The sequence below is a fragment of the Indicator indicator genome, chromosome 29 (assembly GCF_027791375.1).
Source record: "Indicator indicator isolate 239-I01 chromosome 29, UM_Iind_1.1, whole genome shotgun sequence".
NCBI lineage: Eukaryota > Metazoa > Chordata > Aves > Piciformes > Indicatoridae > Indicator > Indicator indicator.
Genome location: NC_072038.1, coordinates 13,212,470 through 13,231,216, shown reverse-complemented (window position 1 = coordinate 13,231,216; position 18,747 = coordinate 13,212,470). Strand labels below are relative to the sequence as shown.

Genomic DNA, 18,747 nt, shown 5'->3' with positions numbered 1-18,747 from the left:
GTAAAATTGTCTTAAATATGTAACATCACCACAAGTATATCTGTATCTCCATGGTGCAGTGTGTTGGGTTTTTGCAGCGTGCGCTGGAAGGGGTAGGAAGAGATTTGTCATGTGCAAGTTCATCCAGGGCACCAGGAGGTGGGGTCATGGGAGAGGGGGAGCTTGCTCACTTGGGTGATAGGTGACTCAATACCAGACTGTCCTGTTTTCTCAGCCCAGGGCTGGAGGGTGAGTGACCAGGAATGTGCACCCAGAGGCGAGGGCTGGAGTCCAGGTCCCCCTTGTGTTTTAACCTCTGAGCAGCAGGAGCTGCGCTGGTTTTCTGTGCAGATGTCAGAGCTGGCAGCAAGCAGCCTGCAGGCACAGGCTGCCTTACAGTAAAGTGTTAATTAGCTAAGATAATGAATGAGTACATGCCTCCCTCAGCCCAGCCCAGCCTTTTGTCCCCAGGAGTGGGGCAGGATGAGAGCTGAGTGGTTCCTTGCCCGGTGACCTGAGGCGAGGGAAGGGCACTGGCCTGCCCTTCCCAGCTGCCACTCAGCCAGCACAGCAGGGCTCTAGTATCCGCCACATGGGACTGAGGCACCCGTGGACAAGATTTGATATGCTTCCAGCTGCTGAGCTTCCACTACCACCCCAAGCCTGTGCAGCTTACCAGACACTTTAAAATTAGCCATGAGTTAGCTTTACAAGTGTGAACTTGCCTCATGGTTAATAAAGATACCTGAGTTTCAGATACCCGAGTTTATCACTGAGGTGAGTTTAACAAAAGGAGAAATCTACCTTCCTCAGATGCAGTTATGTGCAAGTGAAAAAGGATCTGTCCTCCTCTGCAGTATTAAGAACTTAAGTAACACATTCTGTGAACAGGCAAGACCTTTAGCAGCCCTCACAGCATTTATTACACACTCTTACAAATGCCATCGGGTAATTCCAGTGTCTGGACACTGACCACACATACTTTAGGAGCAAGAAAACAAAGTCCTAAAGTGGTATCTCCAGAGTTAGAATATTCACATCTTCAGGTGCCAGTCCAGCTGGAGTGGTCTGTTCCAGCTGCTCCTTCCTGTCCAACCCTACATCATACAGGAGGATCAGAGCATGCTGACGAGTTTAAAGCTTCCTACTTCTGTGGTAGGGATAACATTGATAAAGGTTTTATAGAGAATTGCTCCTTTGGGTAGCTGGCAGATCACTTCCCTGCTCTCAGTGCTGCGGGGTGGAGGTATGTAGACCTCTTTGGTGTATCTCACGATCCCATCCTCCAGGGCATAAAGCGTCTTGTTACGGCCCATCCCCACCTCGAAGAAGAGTGGTGTTAGAAATTAATTGCTGGAGTTCCACCACTAAAGCAGATCTGAGTGTTGGTCTGCTTTATTTGATAGCCTGGATTCAATGGCATCTGATTGTATTTTAACATAACGGAAACCCACACTACTTCCTTCTAGCAATTAGTATGCTATGGTGCTCATTACAAGAGAGGAGATCAATGTTTCAGTCTGAAGCACAAGCACGCAGGTGGTGTGTTTGGGGGTATCTGTAGCTTTCAGACTTTTCCTGAGTCACGTGGCCAGAAGTGTGACTCCAACCAGGCTCTCTGACTATTAAATACCATGCAATTAAACCCAATTTCAGGATTATATAGAATACAGGAAACTGCATTCAAAATGAGATTGAATGAGCAGAAGCTCTGAGAACAGGACTCTGTTGTAGGCTACTATTCTTTTCAGAACCTAGGAAGAGACAGAAAACAACTTACATGAGCCCCTGGATGCCAGCGTATCAACCTCTGTGTAGCCAAAATGTTGCCTGCATGCACAAATGCACCTGCAACAGAGTGACAGAGTCAGACTGCAGAGAAATGGAGATCCCTGAAGCCCTGGTTCCAGGACTTACAAAACTCAGCTTTTTGTGGGAATTTCCTAAGAAAAAATTATTTCAAATGCCAAAAGCACCTAACAAAATCTGATGACACCTGAACCAGAGCAGAAGCTGTTGAGAACCCAGTGAAATGCAAACATGACTTGGCAGACACTCAGACCTAGACCTACCTTCTACTTTTTTAAATCCATAGCGCTTCCCAGGGCTGCGGCCACCTAAATTTTTTGAGCTGCCTCCAGTTTTCTTAGAAGCACATCTGATGGTGACCAGGCTTATTTGATGAGCAGTTAGAACTGGGTTGGGAATAAGAACAATGTCAACTGAAAAGTACATGCTTGCTGTTTTTCAGATGTAAAGAATGTCTGTTAAGACAGACTTTACAACTGCAGAAAAAAGAAAGCTTTGAGGGAAAATACTTTCAAAATAAACTACAATTAGACCACCACAGCCTGCAAAGAAGCTACATCTCAAACACTGCTGCTGCCCAAGGAGGAAACTCTTGGCAACGTTAAAGCACAAACACAAATTCCTGTTTCAGCAAGGCCTTTTAAAACACTGTACAGAGGTTAGTGGTTGCTGTAGATTTGCCTTCTATAGCTGAAAAAACACAAGTTGTGATCTGTTTCAGTTGCCCTTTCACTTGAATAGCATTTACTTGCACAGTAATGTTTTGAAATCTTACAAATTACATCAATTCAGGACAATATATAAGCTAACTACTGCTATCCTGAATACACTAATTGAAGCATTTTGTGCAAGTCTTTGAATTACAATCATGACAAGTCAAGGAATAGTAAAAAAGTTGTTACAGACATTGATTTTCTCTAGAGCACAATATAATGTTCACACAACAATTTCCTTAAACGAGACACTGACAGGAAACACTGTTTTTCTTATCAAGAAACCTGACCTCCTCTTTTGTGCAGTTAGCAGGGAAATCCCTTTTTTCTGGATCCCTCTATACAGTATCACAGTATATCAGAGGTTGGAAAGGACCTCAAGAGATCACCAGGTCCAACTCCCCTTCCAGAGTAGGATGACTTAGGGTAGGCCACACAGGAATCCTGAGCCTCGTAAGCAGCAGGTTAGTGTGTAAGAATCATTATCATAACAGTTTTGTTTCCCTAACCTGAGTAAAATCAGTGGATTAATTTAATCCTGACTAAATTACCAGAGATACTCAGTGAGCTAGAAATATTGTTCTGAAAAGGGTAATTGTTCTTCAAAGAACCATTAATTTAAGAAGATTTCCCATTAAGTAAAAGGCTCTGAGACTTGAAAAACAATAGGGAAGTAAGCAAAGGCAAACACGAATTACAGTTTCATATACGCAAATTTTACAAAGTTATAGTCAGATTCATGTTTATATATAAAAAAATCACAACGGGCTGATTCCAGGGTTACACGTTGTGTTGTATGACAGAATACTAATAAAAAACTGAAATTAGAAAATCAGACATGAGGAAAAGTGGTTCTCTAAGAGTTTGCAACTCGATCGAGGTCACGTTAGAAATCAGTGGAAAACTTCACAATTCTGGTGTCTTATCAAAGCATCAATGAGGATATTTCTGCCTATGACACTTCCAGACTTAAACAAAAGGCTTTTTAAGGCCCCAGACTAGTGAAGGAGAGAGCAGAATCCCTCACTGCTTGATCTCTATCTAGCGCAGGCAGTCCCCATCCCCGAAGATCTGAGAGTCCGGAAGGGATAAAGCCCTCAGGACCTCAGCCCCACCTCAGAGCCGACCCTGCTTCAGCAGGGGTAGGCTGCACTATGAACCACTTTCTCGCCGGAATAACCCCGCGATGCTGTAAAGCTAGGGCCTGAAATACGTCCATTATCCCACAGCACCACCTCAGCCAAGCCACGGCCTGAGGCAAAGGAGAAAGCCTCCCCCGAAGCGCCCTTTCACTCACACGCCCGCTGCACCGCCGCCATTTTCCTCGTCACCGCCCTTTCCGGGCGGAGGAGGAAGGGAAGGGAGAGGGGAAGGGAGAGGGGGAGGGAGAGGGGGAGGGAGAGGGGGAGGGAGAGGGGGAGGGGGGAGGGACAAGGGAAGGAAGGGGAGGGAAAAGGAAGGGGAGGGAAGAGGAAGGGGAGGGAGGAGGGAGGGGAGGGAGGAGGGAGGAGGGAGGGGAGGAGGAGGAGAAGAAAGGGGAGGCGGAGCGGAGCGTGCGCGCGGTCGGACCAATCGCAGTCCGCCGCGGGCGGGTTTGGGTGACCCGCCGCTCCGCGCAAGCTTCCCCTCAGCGGCGCGGGGAAAGGCAGGATGGCAGAGAGCGAGTCGATGTCTGCTGACAGCGACGGAGAGGAGCTGCCTACCTTAGCCTCCCTCCTGCAGCCACCCCCCGGCCAGCTGGACCTCCGGCCCACCCTGTCTCCTGCTCCCAAGGTGGTGAGGGTGGCAGAAGCATTTGTAATGGTAAGCAGTGGAAGCGAAGAGGAGGAGGTGGAAGTCATCCTTTTACCTGAGAGGATCAAGAGGAGGGTGGAAGCAAAAAGAAAGACGGCTTTTGAGCCCCTCCAGCTGAACGATGCAGGAGGTGGTAGCGGTGGCCTGCTGGCACCTGGCAGCAAAGGGCCCCAGGAAGACCTGTTGTTTGGAGATGTGCCCTTTGGCAACCAAGATGGCACACACAATGCTGAGAGGCCCTCCTTGTGCACAGTGCCAGCCTCTCAATCTGACTCCACAGACCAGCCTAGTAAGCTCCTGCTAAGTGGAGCAAGCCCAGAAACATCCGCCGGCCACAAAAAGCCAAAATATAGTCAGAAGGAAAGGGAGGCAATCCGACAGGCTGCGCAGCAGAAGCGGAAAGAGCAAGAAGCACAGAGAAGGCAGCAGGAGCAGGAAAAGGAGAGGAAGAGGGCCGTTGCCAAGATGCTGAAAGCTCAGCTACCAGGGGAATGCCAGAAATACATAACTGTGGTGCTAGATGAAGGTACTTGACCTCACAGCCTGCACCTGCCCATATTGACTTGTCTCCTCTCTGTGGAAGCCTGAACCATGCCCCAATTTCAGTTCTCTTTCAGGTAGATGGCAGTGGATGGGTCCTTAATGCTTTGCAGGCTGCAAATTATTCTTCTGTGGTCGGAAATCAAGCTGTTCCCTGCAGCATCACCTGGCGGAGGAAGACTGTATCATCTCAGGTGTGCAAGCAGAATCTGGATGTTCTTGTCCCTTTCTTCCTCTGGTATTTGTGCTCATTATTAGTTGTATTTAGCAACCCAAGTAGGCACCCTCTAATCTTCTCCCTGCCTCCAAGGTCTGAATGGGACTACTGGTTTGAGTGAATTTTAAATAGACTGTTGCTCTGTCTGGCTGTTTTCATATCTGAACAGGTGGAAGAAGGAGATGAATGGAGAGAAGAACCAAATGTCCTGGTTCTGCATCGCTTGGAGGAGTTTTTGTCCATGGTTCGCAACTACAAAGAAGTGAGAATGCTTATGGCTTCTGTGCTCTTGAATGTGCCTTGCTGGAAGGGTGGTGTCTGTCATCCTTCACAGCAAGAAGGTTTTTATGTGGGATGGAGCCATGGTTCCAGTAAACTAGAAATCTGGTTTCAGAAGCCATTAATGGATTAAAGACGCTAGGGCTGTATAATGCAAGGTTCTGACAAGCTTTCTTTCCTAACTACATTTTTTCACAGATTTTTGAAGAGGTAACATTGCCAGATCAAGTGGGACTGTTTTTTATTTATTGCTGCCATAACTTTATACTGGATATAGTGTTGCCTGCTTGCCTCTGAAGAGCTATACGAACAGACTTTGTCATCTGCAGAATCAGAGCCATAGGTTGCTGTACTTGGCATGTGTACCTCAGAATGGTTTAACTCTTGTTTTTCTCTTGATCTCCACAGAAGGCTCAGGGCTTCACAGAAGGACAGAAGGAGACCCTGCAGAGCTACGTAGCTCATGTGATGGATAAAATGCCTGGGAAAATTCTGGCACTAGCGGTAGTTGGAGTAGAAAATTATTTCAGGTTAAACTTCCCTCCAAACATTTCTGTGTTGTCTCTGGTCTTGAAAAATGCCATTACATTAATTACTTCTAGCAAAGACTGGAGCACAAGCGGTTTTCCCACCCAGAACTGCTCCACTATTTGTTATATAGAAACAAGCAAGGGGCTGTCCAGCCTGTCACCACAGTGACCAATGGGGAATACCTGGGGAAGATCATGAACTCCCAGTCTTACTTTGCTCTTGTTAGATCCCTCAGAGTTCGGTCAAAAAAGAGACTGCAGCAGGCAGCAGCAAGTGGAAACCAAGAAGTGGAACAGAAGAAAACAAGAAAAAGGAAAGTTAAGGATTCTGACCTGGAGATAACAAGAATGGATGTGGAAGAAGTGAGTACCTTTAGAACAGATGTGCAGCCACTCTCTCTTGCCTACCATTGTGCTAAATTGATGGCAACTAACAGGTTGTTCCAAAACACTTCAGTGCCTTAAATGAACTGTTCCCAAACGGGGAGAGAGTCAACATTCTTGTCCTCTAGCAAGATGTTACATGACTCTCGTTTCAAACAACAGTGAAATTTGATGTGAGATGAATTTTTCCATTTGTTTGTTTACAGGCCTTGGTGGATCTGCAGATGAACAAACAGGTCCAAGTTACCTTTTTTGAGAGCTGGGAGGAGCTTGGAGAATTTGCCACTATGTTCACAAAAGCTGTAGCTGAAGCACCATTCAAGTGAGTAAGCAGATGAGATTTGGTTGTATTGCCTTTGGAGAGGCTGCGCTTTCACAGTTACTGGGAAGGTGGAGCAGGTGCATGGCTGAACTTCAGTACAACACAGTGTAATAGCTTTCAAAGGAGCAGGAGAGACAGAGCAGCTGCTGATGCAGTTCCTTCAGCACAGGGTTAGCTTTTGGAAACTGAGGTCCTGCATGGGCAGGGGTGGGAACAGTCCTGGTGTCCCATAGGAGTCTCACTTGACACCAAGCAAATCGTTTGCTCTCAGTCTGGAGAGCAGGAGTGGGAAGGGAATGCAAGTAGGGTTGGGCTCTTGCAGCAGGAGCTTTTTTTCATTTTGTAACCAAGAGACATGTTACTGAGAATGAACCATTTAGCTGCTTCCATTGATAAGGAAGGACAGCAGTATGTGGGACTGCAATAGCTGCAATGTGGGACTCATAATCTAGCACACAATCCTCACACAATCCTAGCATTCCTGTCACAATAGCTGCTGTGTTTTACATCTCATCAATGAGACATGATGTCATTAAAAGTGACATTAAACATTAAAATGTTTTATTATGGTTGGCAGAAAATAAATTCTTATTTACCACTTTGTATGCACGTTGGCTTGTCTCAGGATTGCTTCCAAAACCAGGATTGTTTCTTTCAGCAGGAAATCTGAGTCTTAACCAAAGGAATTGTTAATGCAAGTAGAGAAAAGGGGATCACATTTTAAGCATTTACTTTCATGCCCATGGTGTCTGTAAGAGCATGGAGTGAGAAATGGTTCTGTGACAACAGATGCAGAGATCAGAATTCAGCTTCATTGTCTTTCCCATCCTTTGTTCTCTCTAGGCAAGAGCGAGCAAAGACAGGGTTTTCTTTCTACTTAGAGAAGAGGTGGTGTGGAGGGGTGAAGGTGGATTGTTCTGGAAAGGGTCTGTTGGAAGTTTGGAAGAGACAGATACAACAATTTAACCGGGTGAGCCTCGAGATGGCCGAGGCCATTGTGTCTGCATATCCTTCTCCTCAGCTTCTGACCCAGGTGAGGATGCCTCGGGAATATGGAGCACTGTGTGCAGATAGCCAGCTACAGGAAGGAGTGGAAGTAATCATTTAATTGGCATTAAATTTGACATGGTGATCCTGCGCAAGCTCTTTAGTAAGGCAGCGAATGGACCGCTTCTTCAGCACCCGTTGCTCTGGCTTTACAGAGCAGACTACTGAGGGAGCTGTATTGGTTCTGCATTGTCTGTAAGCTCACCAGTGAGCTCTGGGGAGAGACCAGGTGAAAACTGAGCATATGCTGTGACAGGATAGAGCAGGCAAATATGCAGACTTTGGATTCTCTTTCTAAGCAGTGGATGCAACCAGGTGATGCTGTTGCTGCTTTGTGCTGCTTTTAGGCTTACAGCAGGTGCTCCTCTGAGCAGGAGCGGGAAAACATGCTGGCTAACATCCCTGTGCACCGTGGGGACAGTGTGACAGCCACCTCCCGGCGGGTTGGACCAGACCTCTCCCGACGGATCTATCTGCAGATGACTTCCCACCATCCTGATATCTACTTGGATTTCACTGGGTAGCCCCAGGGGATGAGAAAATTGTTTGCTTGGTTTAGGTGTTCAGCTATATAGCAACCTGTTTTAAACTTCCTTCTGAAGTGCTTAGGTAACAAATAGATTCATTGATCCTAGTTTGACTCTTCAAAATCTTTAAACTTCATTGTAGCAGATTAGATTAAAATGGCTGACTGGCTGTGGAGTTTACATAAGAAAGATTATTAACATCTTCCTTCCATAAGAGTGTGAGTTGGACATCGCTTACAGTACTGGTAGTTTATTTGTCTTCATCGGAAATAAATAATGTGGGATAATAATAATCTCTGCTTAACGTGCTGTCTTGAATGCAGACAGGTGTGTTATCTGCTTAAAAGATAACTACCAGAAAGTAGAAAGTAATCTTTTCTCTCCAGTAGGAAAAATCCTCATGCTAAAGCAACATGGTGCTGCCCATCCAGCACCTGCTCTAGAGAGGTGGAAGAATTTTACCTCACATATATCAGTTTCCCACTGTGTCAGAGGGGAAGGAATTAAGACTCATTTTTAGCTATAAATTTAGACTTCCCTGATTCAGTCTCCATACAGCTTAATCTGTAGAGGGTCTTGAATCTGATCATATGTGCTGGTATTGTGAGTCTAAACCAGTTGGCATAAAAAGCTTTCTTCTCATTAGACTGTGAATCATGCTTGCCTGTCCACAAAGCCACTTGCACCCGTGTGCACACAAGGACAGAGGAGTTCCTTCTTCACATCAGCACTTAGTGAGATGAATGAACCCCTGGCCCCCTGGCATCATTACTCTTTGGAGCTGTGCTGCCCTCAGTCGATCAAAACACCTGTCCATGACACTCATGAGCCCTTGCCTTGCCAGCACATGCCTCTGATCATGCTAGCCTGGCATCTGTGACCTTGAGCACCACTCGTGTGGATGGCAAAGCAGCACAGTAATGTCTGCAGAGAAGAAATGTTACTTTGAATTTGTTTGCCATGTTTCCAAATATTTCTGCATAGTAAGTAAGGACCTTTTTAGGGCATGTGGTAAGTTAGATACCAAAGGCAAAGCCCAAGAGAGTATCAAGGAAGCTCAGGAAATGTGCTGCTAAGCCAGAGATGGGCAGCCCCTCCTGCCTGATCATGCTGTCACTTTTTTCTGTATGGTACCTGGGGGAACCAGAGTCTTACCATTAGGTTACAAAAAGATGAAGGCTTACCCCTTCCACGATGACCTCGGTACAGAATGCTCTGTACTATTTTCTCATGGCACTACTTTAATCAGCAGGCATCCCAGCTATCTGAAGAGGTGATGATTCTGGTGACTAATGCAGTGGTGTCTAGAGCATGGGTATCCTCTGAAACCTGCCCTTACTTTATTCATACACTTCCATTTTATTACTAGAAAGCCCTTCAGGATATGAGAAACTCCTGTTTGGTTTTCTCTGTAAGGGAATCATCAATAATTCATAGGCCTTTGCACTGGCAAGTTTCCTTCTCTAGATGCAAACCACCAAACCCCAACAGACCCACGCTGAAGCCCTTTTCTGCCTATCAGCCTCAGCAGATGATGCCGCCACAGGGCCACTGCTGCAGTCAGCCTGCCATCTGTCCAGAAGTCCTGGACATCTGCCTCTTGCAGACACAAAACCAGCCTGCAGAGGGGTCAGAAGCCCTTCCTAAGACGTAGCCGCTCTGCTGGCATTGGCTGGTTAAAATTAATGCAGTCAAATCGGTTTTAAAAATAAATAAATAAAAAATTATAAAAACATTATTGTATGTACTCAGAAAGACCTAATTAAAATTGCGTTAGCAACATACAGATCCACTTCAGACAGACTGCTGTGACAATTTCTATTGCAAAGGTTCAACTACTTTCCATAGCACAGCAGATGCCTCGCTCCAGCACATGCATGCACAGCCATCCCACACACCACTGCTCCTGAAGAAGGCCTCAATGTATCATTCCCACACAGCCATGCCACCAATTTCAGCACAAATGGAAACGAGAGCAAGGAATGGATATGTATTAAAAACCTTTCACCTCCAGGACACAGCTACAGCTACCTAGCTAGCCAAGGGCTGTTTTTCCCACTCCTATAGCTTGGCAGCATTCTGTATCTCACACTCTAGGTAACCGTTTCCTGGAGGTAAACGGGTGTTAAGTTTAGGTTTATGTGGGTGAATAATGGGAGTTACAGGCCAACTGTGAAACATGCACAGCAAAGATGATCTGAATAGTAACTCCTCTGTGTGGAGTGGACCAGCAAACCAATGCTGACTGATTAAAAGCAGTTTCATCAGGACACAATTCCATAGGAATTCTGGCTGCATAGATGGTGGAGGGAGATGCTGACAAAGCAGGTGCCCATCCAGGACAATCACTGCTGTGAGTTCTGTTGGAGCATATTTTGCAGGGTTTTGTGGTTTTGCAGGGCAGCTACCACATCCTCGAAGAGAGTGCTGATGCTGATGCACAGGGGCTGACGCCGCAGCTCTGTCAGCTTGCAGGCAGCCACAGCGAGGAGCACAGACAGCAGCACATAGAGCAGGACCCGAAGCACAGACCGTGACCAGGAGTGCCTGTGCCGGGGACGCTGAGGTGGCCGGGAACTGGAGGCAGGCTCTGTAACCAGAACATTGACAAGACGGAGAACATGAGCAGCTAATCAAGTACCTTTAACAGCCTACATTCAAAAACAGGCTGTTCAGGTAAGATACTTTAGCTTGTACTGAAGTTGTCTTTCATCATGAATTTTCATGACTCAACTCTGATTAGTAAGTAGATGTTCAGGATCTAACAGTTTAGATGAAAAGTTTCAGATTTAGTTTCAGTGGCAACAGTGGAGAGGGTATAAAGCACTTCTGGTGGAATAAGATCTAGTTTTGCACATACAGTTCAGTACTCAAAATAGTGAAGTTCTCCCTAGGAACAGCTGAAAAACTTTCTTGTTCTTGTAGCTCAGCATTTCATCAGGAACCCAGATGAAGGGGGAAGGGCAGGGCAGTAGAGCTTACCAATCCTACAGGTTCCCCTGTATTCCCACCATCTCCCAGTACCTGGGCTGCATAAAAGCAAATCTGGCAGCATCCCCATACAAAGATGAAATCTGATGCAGGCCCACCCAAACCAGATACTACTTACTTCGGGGCTGCACAGTTTCTTTTTTAGTTTTCTTTTCCATCTCCTGTTTGGCAGCTCTCTGAGCGTCATACTCCCGTCTTCTGCGTTCCTTCTCTTCTGCCTTCTCACGCTTTCTCAGTTCCCTCTCTTGAGCCTCTTTTGCTCGCTGTTCTGCTTCACGCTTCTTCTCCATTTCTAGAGATTAATAGGAAGGGTTATCATTTTATATAAAGTGTTATTGCCTGCTAATCTATTCCCAGCTGGAATGAGGAAACCAATCAAGCCTTTTTTTAGCTTTTTTTTAATATTACATACTTTGCACTTTGCTCCTTCAAAATTAGGCTTCACTTAAAATAAATCCTGTGCTACTCTTTTTTTTTTTGTAACTAACCAATCTTGCATTCCATCTAGAGATGTAGCTATTCTTCAGACAAGAAATCACATAGTTATTCCCTGCTGTCTTTCTCCCTGCAACCCTTCTAACACACTATGCCCTAAGTTCTCAAGACTTTGACAGTTACACGTATCTATCAGATGGCATTTTGGATGCTTAAGAGGGACCAAGATCAGACCTCAGCAGTCAGTGAAGGCTCCTTCTGCTTACCTCGCTCTGCTTGGAGCTTCTGTTGCCGCTGTCGGTCCTGCTCAGACTGGATTGCCTTCATGTGCTGCAGTACCTTCAAGGTCCAAGAAAACAACCCTAGGACTCTGCAGAAGGCTCACTGCACAGTTAGTTCAAAACAGAATGGCTGACACATAGGTTGGGACAGCTAGCTGGGGCTGACCACCCATCCTGACCTACGCCTACAGGTACATCTCTGTGTATCTCTGTGTACACACGTGAATCTCTGCAGTTAGGAAACAGACTTTTCCATTAAAAAGCAAACGTGGCAAACTAGAGAGGATCACAGAACACCACTATTGATATGAGCCTACAGTTTGCCAGAACTTCTCGGAGATTTTTATACTATAAGGCTAGACATGGATTGTTTTGTCTGATTATGTCTCCATTTTCTTGGCAACCAGCATTTAGTACTCTCTTAACTACACTAATGGAAAAAAGTCCTACTCAGCCCAGCGTTTGCTCTCTACAGGCACAGAACCAGTGAAGTCAGTGTAGCGAAGCCCAGTGAAGTGGCAGAAGAAACTTCAAACTGCCGCTACAGCACCCACCCAGTTTGCTAAGCAAAAAGACAAAGAACCACCACCACCAAAGCCAAGTAAGGAAAAATAGTATACAAGCAGATTCCTTACCTTGACAGCAGCCTGTTTACATTGCTTCTCATCCAGACAGTCTCCTGCTACTTTAGCAAGGACAGGATCTAGCGGATTGTCCTTCAGATCCAGCCATTTCAGATTCTGCAGAAAGGGACGATAAGGGGAGGTTGTAACACCACAGCAAACCTGGAATTTAAGAGATCCTTAGCAGAAGCAAAGAACTATTTTTTTTTTACATGAATGAAAACAGGTTTGTAAGAAAACCAGAGAGCTTGAGCAGAAGCTTTTCCAGTAGATGTGAGACTACTTCCACTGAGCTATGGTGCAGAGCCAGCTGAATTTTGGCATGGGTAGTCAGCAGGATGGATGGTTTACCAGAGCAATCAACTTGAGAAGGATCACAAGACCCTGGACTGCATCCCAAAGGTTTACATAACTGCCCAGCAAAGAGTTTTACCTTGAGCTGTGCAAAGCTGACTGGCAGGGTGACTAAACGGTTGTTCAGAAGGTCCAGGTGCTGCAGATTGACCAGGCGGCCAAAGTCCAAGGGCAGCTGCTGAAGCCGATTTTTACTCAAATCCAGTTTCACCAGATGCATCAAACTGCAGAAGTCTGACTAAAACCCAAACAAAACCCAGAAAAAACTTGTCAGCACCTTTACAGAAGAACCTCAGCGTGTGGACATAGCCTCCACCTTACATAAGCCACAAATTCTTAAGTTACTACAGAACTGTGACAAAGAATAACTCATTCTCATTCTCTTCCTTTGCCTCAAGAGATGGAGGCAGGAAACAGTGGCATAGGTAAGACAAACACACAAGGTGATGTGTGGCCATACTACAGAAGCACACCCAAGTGTCCTCTGCTGATGAAACAGGTATGCATTCACCTAGGGATCCAGGAAGACTCTGCAACCTTCACGCTGTGCAACCCTTTTCTCTTTCCTGCCTCAGCCAAAACCACCACCAGTGCTGACCCAATCACACGGACAGCAAAGCTATTCAGCCACCCCAGGAAAGGGCCAGCTCCAAATCTCCTGATGAACTTTTACTGAAGCACCAATTATATTTGCTAAGTATCTTCCAGCAGACTCATCCCCAAAAAGGTTCTCTAGCACCTTACCGGCAAGGAAGTGAGATTGTTACAGGACAAATCCAATATAGTAGCTTTTGGAAGAGTGGCCTGAAAGAGAAACAAAGCACTAAATCAACCCTAGGTACTCCCGGAACCTTCAAACACCTCCTGGTTTTGCTTCAACCTCTGCGGTTTCTACCGCATCAGTCTGTCCATCTTCCCACGGCTGCCTCTGAGGGCACATTACACCTTGATCCATTTCTGGGTCTAAAGGCAGTACCTAGAGATGTGAAATCGCTGTGAGCAACGGGAGGTGCTCGTCCGACACGACACGAAACACTCCTCTGCAGTTCTAGGTACCTACAGGCCGGGTCACAAACACGGTCGGCACATCTGACTCCCCTGCACACGTCTGGGCCCCGCGCGCACGCCTTGTTCCCCTGCGCAGCCCAAGGTTGGAGTTGGCAGAGTAGGCCCTCGGGACTAAGCCCCGTCCTCGCCGGGCGGCCCGCGGGCCGGAGGCTCACCAGCTCCCGGACCGGCACCTCGTTCAGGTCGCAGAGGCTCAGGTCCAGCTCGTTACCGTCCAGCTTGTCCTTCAGGCTCAGCCCCTTCCCGCCGCCCCGCGACATGGCGGCCGTGGGTGTTCCGCGCTCGCTCCAAGACGAAGAGCGTGCAGCGCGGCCCGGCTCACGGCGGCCCCACGACCCACTTCCGCCTCCACGTCGCGCGGGGACTGCCAGTCCCGGGGTCGAGCGCGCCACCTGCCGGTGCGGAGCGCCCGCAGACGGCACTTCCAGCGGCCCCCGAGCCCCTCGGCAGCCTGGCAGGAGTTCAGCGTCCGGGGCCTTGTGCATGAACCGGTCCCGCGAAGGGAAGATCATCTCCAGCCCGGACCCACGGTGGGTGAGATTTACATCCAGTCATACACCGGTGTGACACACACCACCCCATGAAAAAAAAACACTTTAACAACTGCTAATCCCAGCACGAAACAAAAACCAAGTAATCCACACCTCATTTTACAATAGTAGATGCTGCAACTTTCGTTTCTTCGCAGGCTGGTGCATTTCTTCAGGGTGGTGCATTCCCTTTCCCTGTGCCCTTACACCAAGATGTGTCTCTTCACCAGGTGGAATGTGCAGTGAATCTTGCTGCTCTGGCTGAAGGACTCCAGTGCTGCAGGAGCAGAGCACTCCCTTGTCTTGTCTGAAAGTCATCAAGCTAACAGAGAAGGAGTTTAGGGCAAAGCCAAATTAGCATTACCCAGTAATGGGATTTCAGTGAGGACTAACCTTGAATTTCCTGACCCCTGTGCATATCATGATATATAGAAGCTTGACAAGATTTTTTCACTACTCCAGCACATCTACCTTGTGGGTGCTTTGGTTAGTTGCCAGTAGGTCTCTTCCTATACCCAGACATCTGCGTTACCTCAGGACAGGGGTAACCAAGACCCTAGAGGCCTTAGAGAAAAGGCACCCCAAAACAGCAAACAGGGATTTGCCACACAGAAAATAAACCAAACTCTGAATGAGCCAATCATAGTTCCTCAAAAGGTGAGCTGAATTTACAAAGCTCTAATTTGAGAAAAGAGGTCTACGTGTGCAAGAACCCCTCCCATCCCTCAGCTTTCCACAACAAAGTTTAGAGCGCAATGAAGGGCCAGGGCCTGACCTGCCCCAGGGAACGACCTGCTCCAGAGATGGGTGGGGAAGGATCACATTTCCGGATCTCCCAGGCCAGACACCAAGGGAGGCAGCAAATCACCCGAGTCTCATGTTTTCCAGAGGTACTGAGAGACTTGCATGAGGTGCTGTGCAACTGCACAGCCCCCTGCTTGCTTCCCCAGCCTGGAGGCCCCATGTAAAGTCGTGTTCCCAAGGAATAACCTGGAGGAGCTTTGGGGGGACCTGAACAAGACCCCCTGCATCTCTGGAGAACGCCTTTGTCTGTACAGTGCTGTGGAGACTGAAATCGGCATTTGGGGTTTACGTAAGTCAAAGAACCTTTGAGAAATAAGGGTGTAGATCATTTACAGAACCTACCTGCTTATTTGTGATTAATTTGAAGGGAGATTTTTAAATCTTCATTAGAAAGAAATGTTTTACTTAGTGTTGTATGAAGTGCTATTATTTCAGCCAGCCCTTACTTTGACAAGCTTGAACAAATATACCCAAATGTCAAGGTCACATTAACTTCTGCATAATTTTTGGTTTAATACTTAACCAGGGTTCACCCTGTAGGCTCATAATCAGAAGGTGGGAATATTAAACTGCAAATCAGCTTTATCTTTATTTATTAAAGGTGAAGGGGTTTTTGGATCTCTGATGATGGTGCTTGGGGTGGGTTTCTTTGGTTGGTTGGTTGGCTGTTTTTTTTTCTCTGTGGTTATACAACAGCGAGCACACTTCGATGCTCCTAAAGTACAGACAAAGAAAATTACTCTTTGTTGAAATGGTGAAAGGATAACTTCTGGACACAAATGTCATACAGACTTTTTTCTCTGCAGAGATGCATAAAATCACCTAGTCATTGATCTTAGTGCATCTCTGGTAAGACTTCAAACCTCTGTGGGATAGATGGACCATACCACGAGGTACATTTGCATACTCTGCTAGAGCAAGGCTACAAGAACATTACCAAGGAGCAAGGAGCAAGAACTGATCTAAGGATCCTTTCTCTGGCTGGGGCATAAGCTAGCATATCTCTGGCCTGCCTCACTTAGTGTCCCCTTTGCAGTCATGGACAATTTTTCACATTTCAAAGAGAAAAATCTCCCTTCCCTTACCAAAGATTCCACTGTTAATGCTGCCACCAAACAAACTCCTTGGGAACAAGATGCACATTGGGGAAAATCCTTCCTGCTTCTCAAATCAAGTGTCAAACACCTCACTGTTCCGAGGCTGATATCGATGTCCTTGGTCATCAGCACCATTGTGCTCAGCATGCCCCAGACACACTATGTCCAGACACACTGAACTCCAGCTTCTCCCTCCTAGGCACAGCAGCAAAACAGCAGCCATTGATTACCCAATAGGTCAGTGGCTGAGCCAGGAACAGCCCTGAGAACACTGTTTGATCAGTGCCTGTATGATACTTAAGAGATGCAGGCCATTTTCTAGGTTTGAATTTATACCCCAGCCCTTTCGCAAGAATTAGTTCTTAGCCATTTCTGCAAGCGATACCCAGAAAGGCTATTGGTCATTTTACATGGAGCATGATGCATGTGTCAATTCTCCTCCTTCAGCAGGACCAGAGCAGTGCTGGTCCTGTGGCCAGGTCTGAGAAGAGCTCAGCATTGCAGCTCAGCTCCTCACCTAGTTACCTGCCCGTGTCTCTGCCAATAGTTGAGGGCATCCCAACTCTGCAGTTCCTCGCTGGTCTCCATCCCGTAACAGGGTTTGGACAGCCAGAGAGTGCATAAAGTTGTTAATGAGGTAGTGATAACTCCTTGAGTAGGCTGAAGAGACTCTCATGAGGTTCAATAAGGCAAAATGCAAGGTCCTGCACCTAGGTCAGGCAACCCTCAATATCCATACAAGCTTGGGGATGGTGAAATTGAGAGCAGCCCTGCAGAAAAGGACTTGGGAATACGGGTGCATGAGAAGCTGGACATGAGCCAACAGCGTGTGCTTGCAGCCCAGAAGGACAATGGCATCCAACAGCATCAAAAGCCGTGTGGCCAGCAGGTCGAGAGTGATGCTTGTGCCAGTCTGCTCTGCTCTGGTGGCACCTTGCCTTGAAAACTGTGTCCAACTTTGGGGCCCCCAGCACAGGAGAGATGTGGACCTGCTGGAGCGAGTTCAGAGGAGGGTCACAAAGATGATCAGGGGGCTGGAGAACCTCTCCTATGAATACAGGCTGAAAGAATTGGGGCTGCTCAGCCTGGAGAGGCTCTACAGAGACCTTAGAGCTGCGTTTCAGTATCTGAAGGGGACCCACAGGAAAGCTGGGGAGGAAGGGCCTGTGGTGATAGGACGAGGGGCAATGGTTTGAAACTGGAGCAGGGCAGATTTAGGTTGGGCATAAGGAGGAAGTTCTTCACAATGAGAGTTGTAACATGCTGGAAGAGGCTTCCCAGGGATGTGGTTGAGGCCCCATCCCTGGAGACTTTCAAGATCAGGCTCAATGTAGCCCTGGGTACCCTGATCTATTTGAAGGTGTTTCTGTTGACTGCAGGGTGGTTGGACAAGAAGACCTTTGAGGGTCCCTTCGAACTCAATGCGGTCTGTGAATCTGTGAAATCAATTATTGACTCACAGGGTTCAGTCACCAAGCAGTACAAAAGGAGAACAGTGTTGGTTGTCTTGTACCAAAGTCCATGTCATTTGGGGTGCAGCACTTATTTGGAGAGTGAGGAAAGACTGAGGCTGGGGTGTAGCAGAAAGAGGCAGATGGGACAGTCTGGGAAAAAAGAGATAATGGAGGGCAGAATATGGGGATGGAGGCTTGGCAAGAAGCTGGAAGGGGACAGGGCCGGCCGTGTGCTGGGGATGGGGTGGGTGTGGAGTCTCCGCTCTGCCTGGCCCGAGCCGGATCTCCGCTCCCCTCCAGCCTGCTTAGCTGCCGCTGGCCCCCGCGCCGGGGTGGGGCGGGTGGCTTCGAGGCTCCCTGGAGCCGAGAGCGGCCGCAGCCATTCGAGGCGGGGCCGGGCCAGGCCGCGGTGCGTATCGCCCCCGCGCACCAAGAGGCGGTACTGGCCGAGCTAAGAGCCCGGATGCTGACTCTGCCGCAGGCATGGCCGTGGCGCGGCTGGCGGGTTTGTCTTGCCGCGGGCTGCTCCTCCTGCGCCGGACGAGTGGGCGGTGGGGGGCCTCGCAAGGAAGGTGCGGACCGGGACCAGGGCCGGGGAGAGGGGGCTATAGGGGAAGGAGTGGTTGGTGGTAGGTGATGTGGGCTGTAGGGGTTACGGAGCTCTGGGGACTGGGGTGGGAGACGAGGGGCTGTGGGTGAAAAGGGATGGAGAGGTACAGGAATAGAGGCCTTGGGGTGGGGGGGGTTGAAGTGGCTATAGGGGACTGTAGGGAGAAGGGAAGGGGAGCTGTAAGGAACAGTGGTAAGTGGGTGAGAAGGAATGAGGGGGTATATGGGATGTAGAGCTGCAGGGGTAAAATAAATGAGGGAATTTTAGGGCACAGTCTTGTAGGGATAGGGATGGGGGCTCTAGGTGTTGGAGGTCTGTAGGTGTTGGAGGCCATATGCGGTGGAAGACAGGGCTATAGC

General features: G+C 47.8%; 4 protein-coding genes across 5 annotated transcripts in view; 2 read left to right on the top strand and 2 right to left on the bottom strand.

Moving 5' to 3' along the window:
• Window positions 1-883: 883 nt before the first annotated feature.
• MRPL27 (mitochondrial ribosomal protein L27) lies at window positions 884-3,870 on the bottom strand. The gene is made up of 4 exons (XM_054393941.1): window positions 3,799-3,870; window positions 2,052-2,174; window positions 1,760-1,827; window positions 884-1,301 (listed from the first exon to the last, which is right to left on the bottom strand). Exons 1-4 carry the CDS (start codon window positions 3,818-3,820, stop codon window positions 1,095-1,097), a joined length of 420 nt encoding a protein of 139 aa, XP_054249916.1. The 5' UTR covers window positions 3,821-3,870; the 3' UTR covers window positions 884-1,094.
• Window positions 3,871-4,151: 281 nt separating this feature from the next.
• EME1 (essential meiotic structure-specific endonuclease 1) lies at window positions 4,152-8,138 on the top strand. Its single transcript, XM_054393779.1, has 8 exons — window positions 4,152-4,821; window positions 4,902-5,029; window positions 5,222-5,314; window positions 5,740-5,861; window positions 6,089-6,224; window positions 6,452-6,567; window positions 7,411-7,600; window positions 7,962-8,138. The coding sequence occupies exons 1-8, from the start codon at window positions 4,152-4,154 to the stop codon at window positions 8,136-8,138; spliced, it is 1,632 nt and encodes a 543-aa protein (XP_054249754.1).
• A 2,194-nt stretch (window positions 8,139-10,332) lies between these two features.
• Window positions 10,333-14,153, bottom strand: LRRC59 (leucine rich repeat containing 59). Its single transcript, XM_054393866.1, has 7 exons — window positions 14,049-14,153; window positions 13,570-13,629; window positions 12,905-13,063; window positions 12,484-12,588; window positions 11,834-11,906; window positions 11,251-11,424; window positions 10,333-10,731 (listed from the first exon to the last, which is right to left on the bottom strand). The coding sequence occupies exons 1-7, from the start codon at window positions 14,151-14,153 to the stop codon at window positions 10,487-10,489; spliced, it is 921 nt and encodes a 306-aa protein (XP_054249841.1). The 3' UTR covers window positions 10,333-10,486.
• Window positions 14,154-18,261: 4,108 nt separating this feature from the next.
• The window catches only part of ACSF2 (acyl-CoA synthetase family member 2), a 37,898-nt gene continuing 37,412 nt past the window's right edge, over window positions 18,262-18,747 (top strand). The window contains exon 1 of one of the 2 annotated variants that reach the window (XM_054393661.1): window positions 18,262-18,329. In XM_054393661.1, coding sequence (XP_054249636.1) covers window positions 18,262-18,329 — 68 coding nt within the window. Of the gene's footprint in view, window positions 18,351-18,747 lie in introns of both variants that reach the window. The other variant, XM_054393660.1, reaches the window with a different exon arrangement.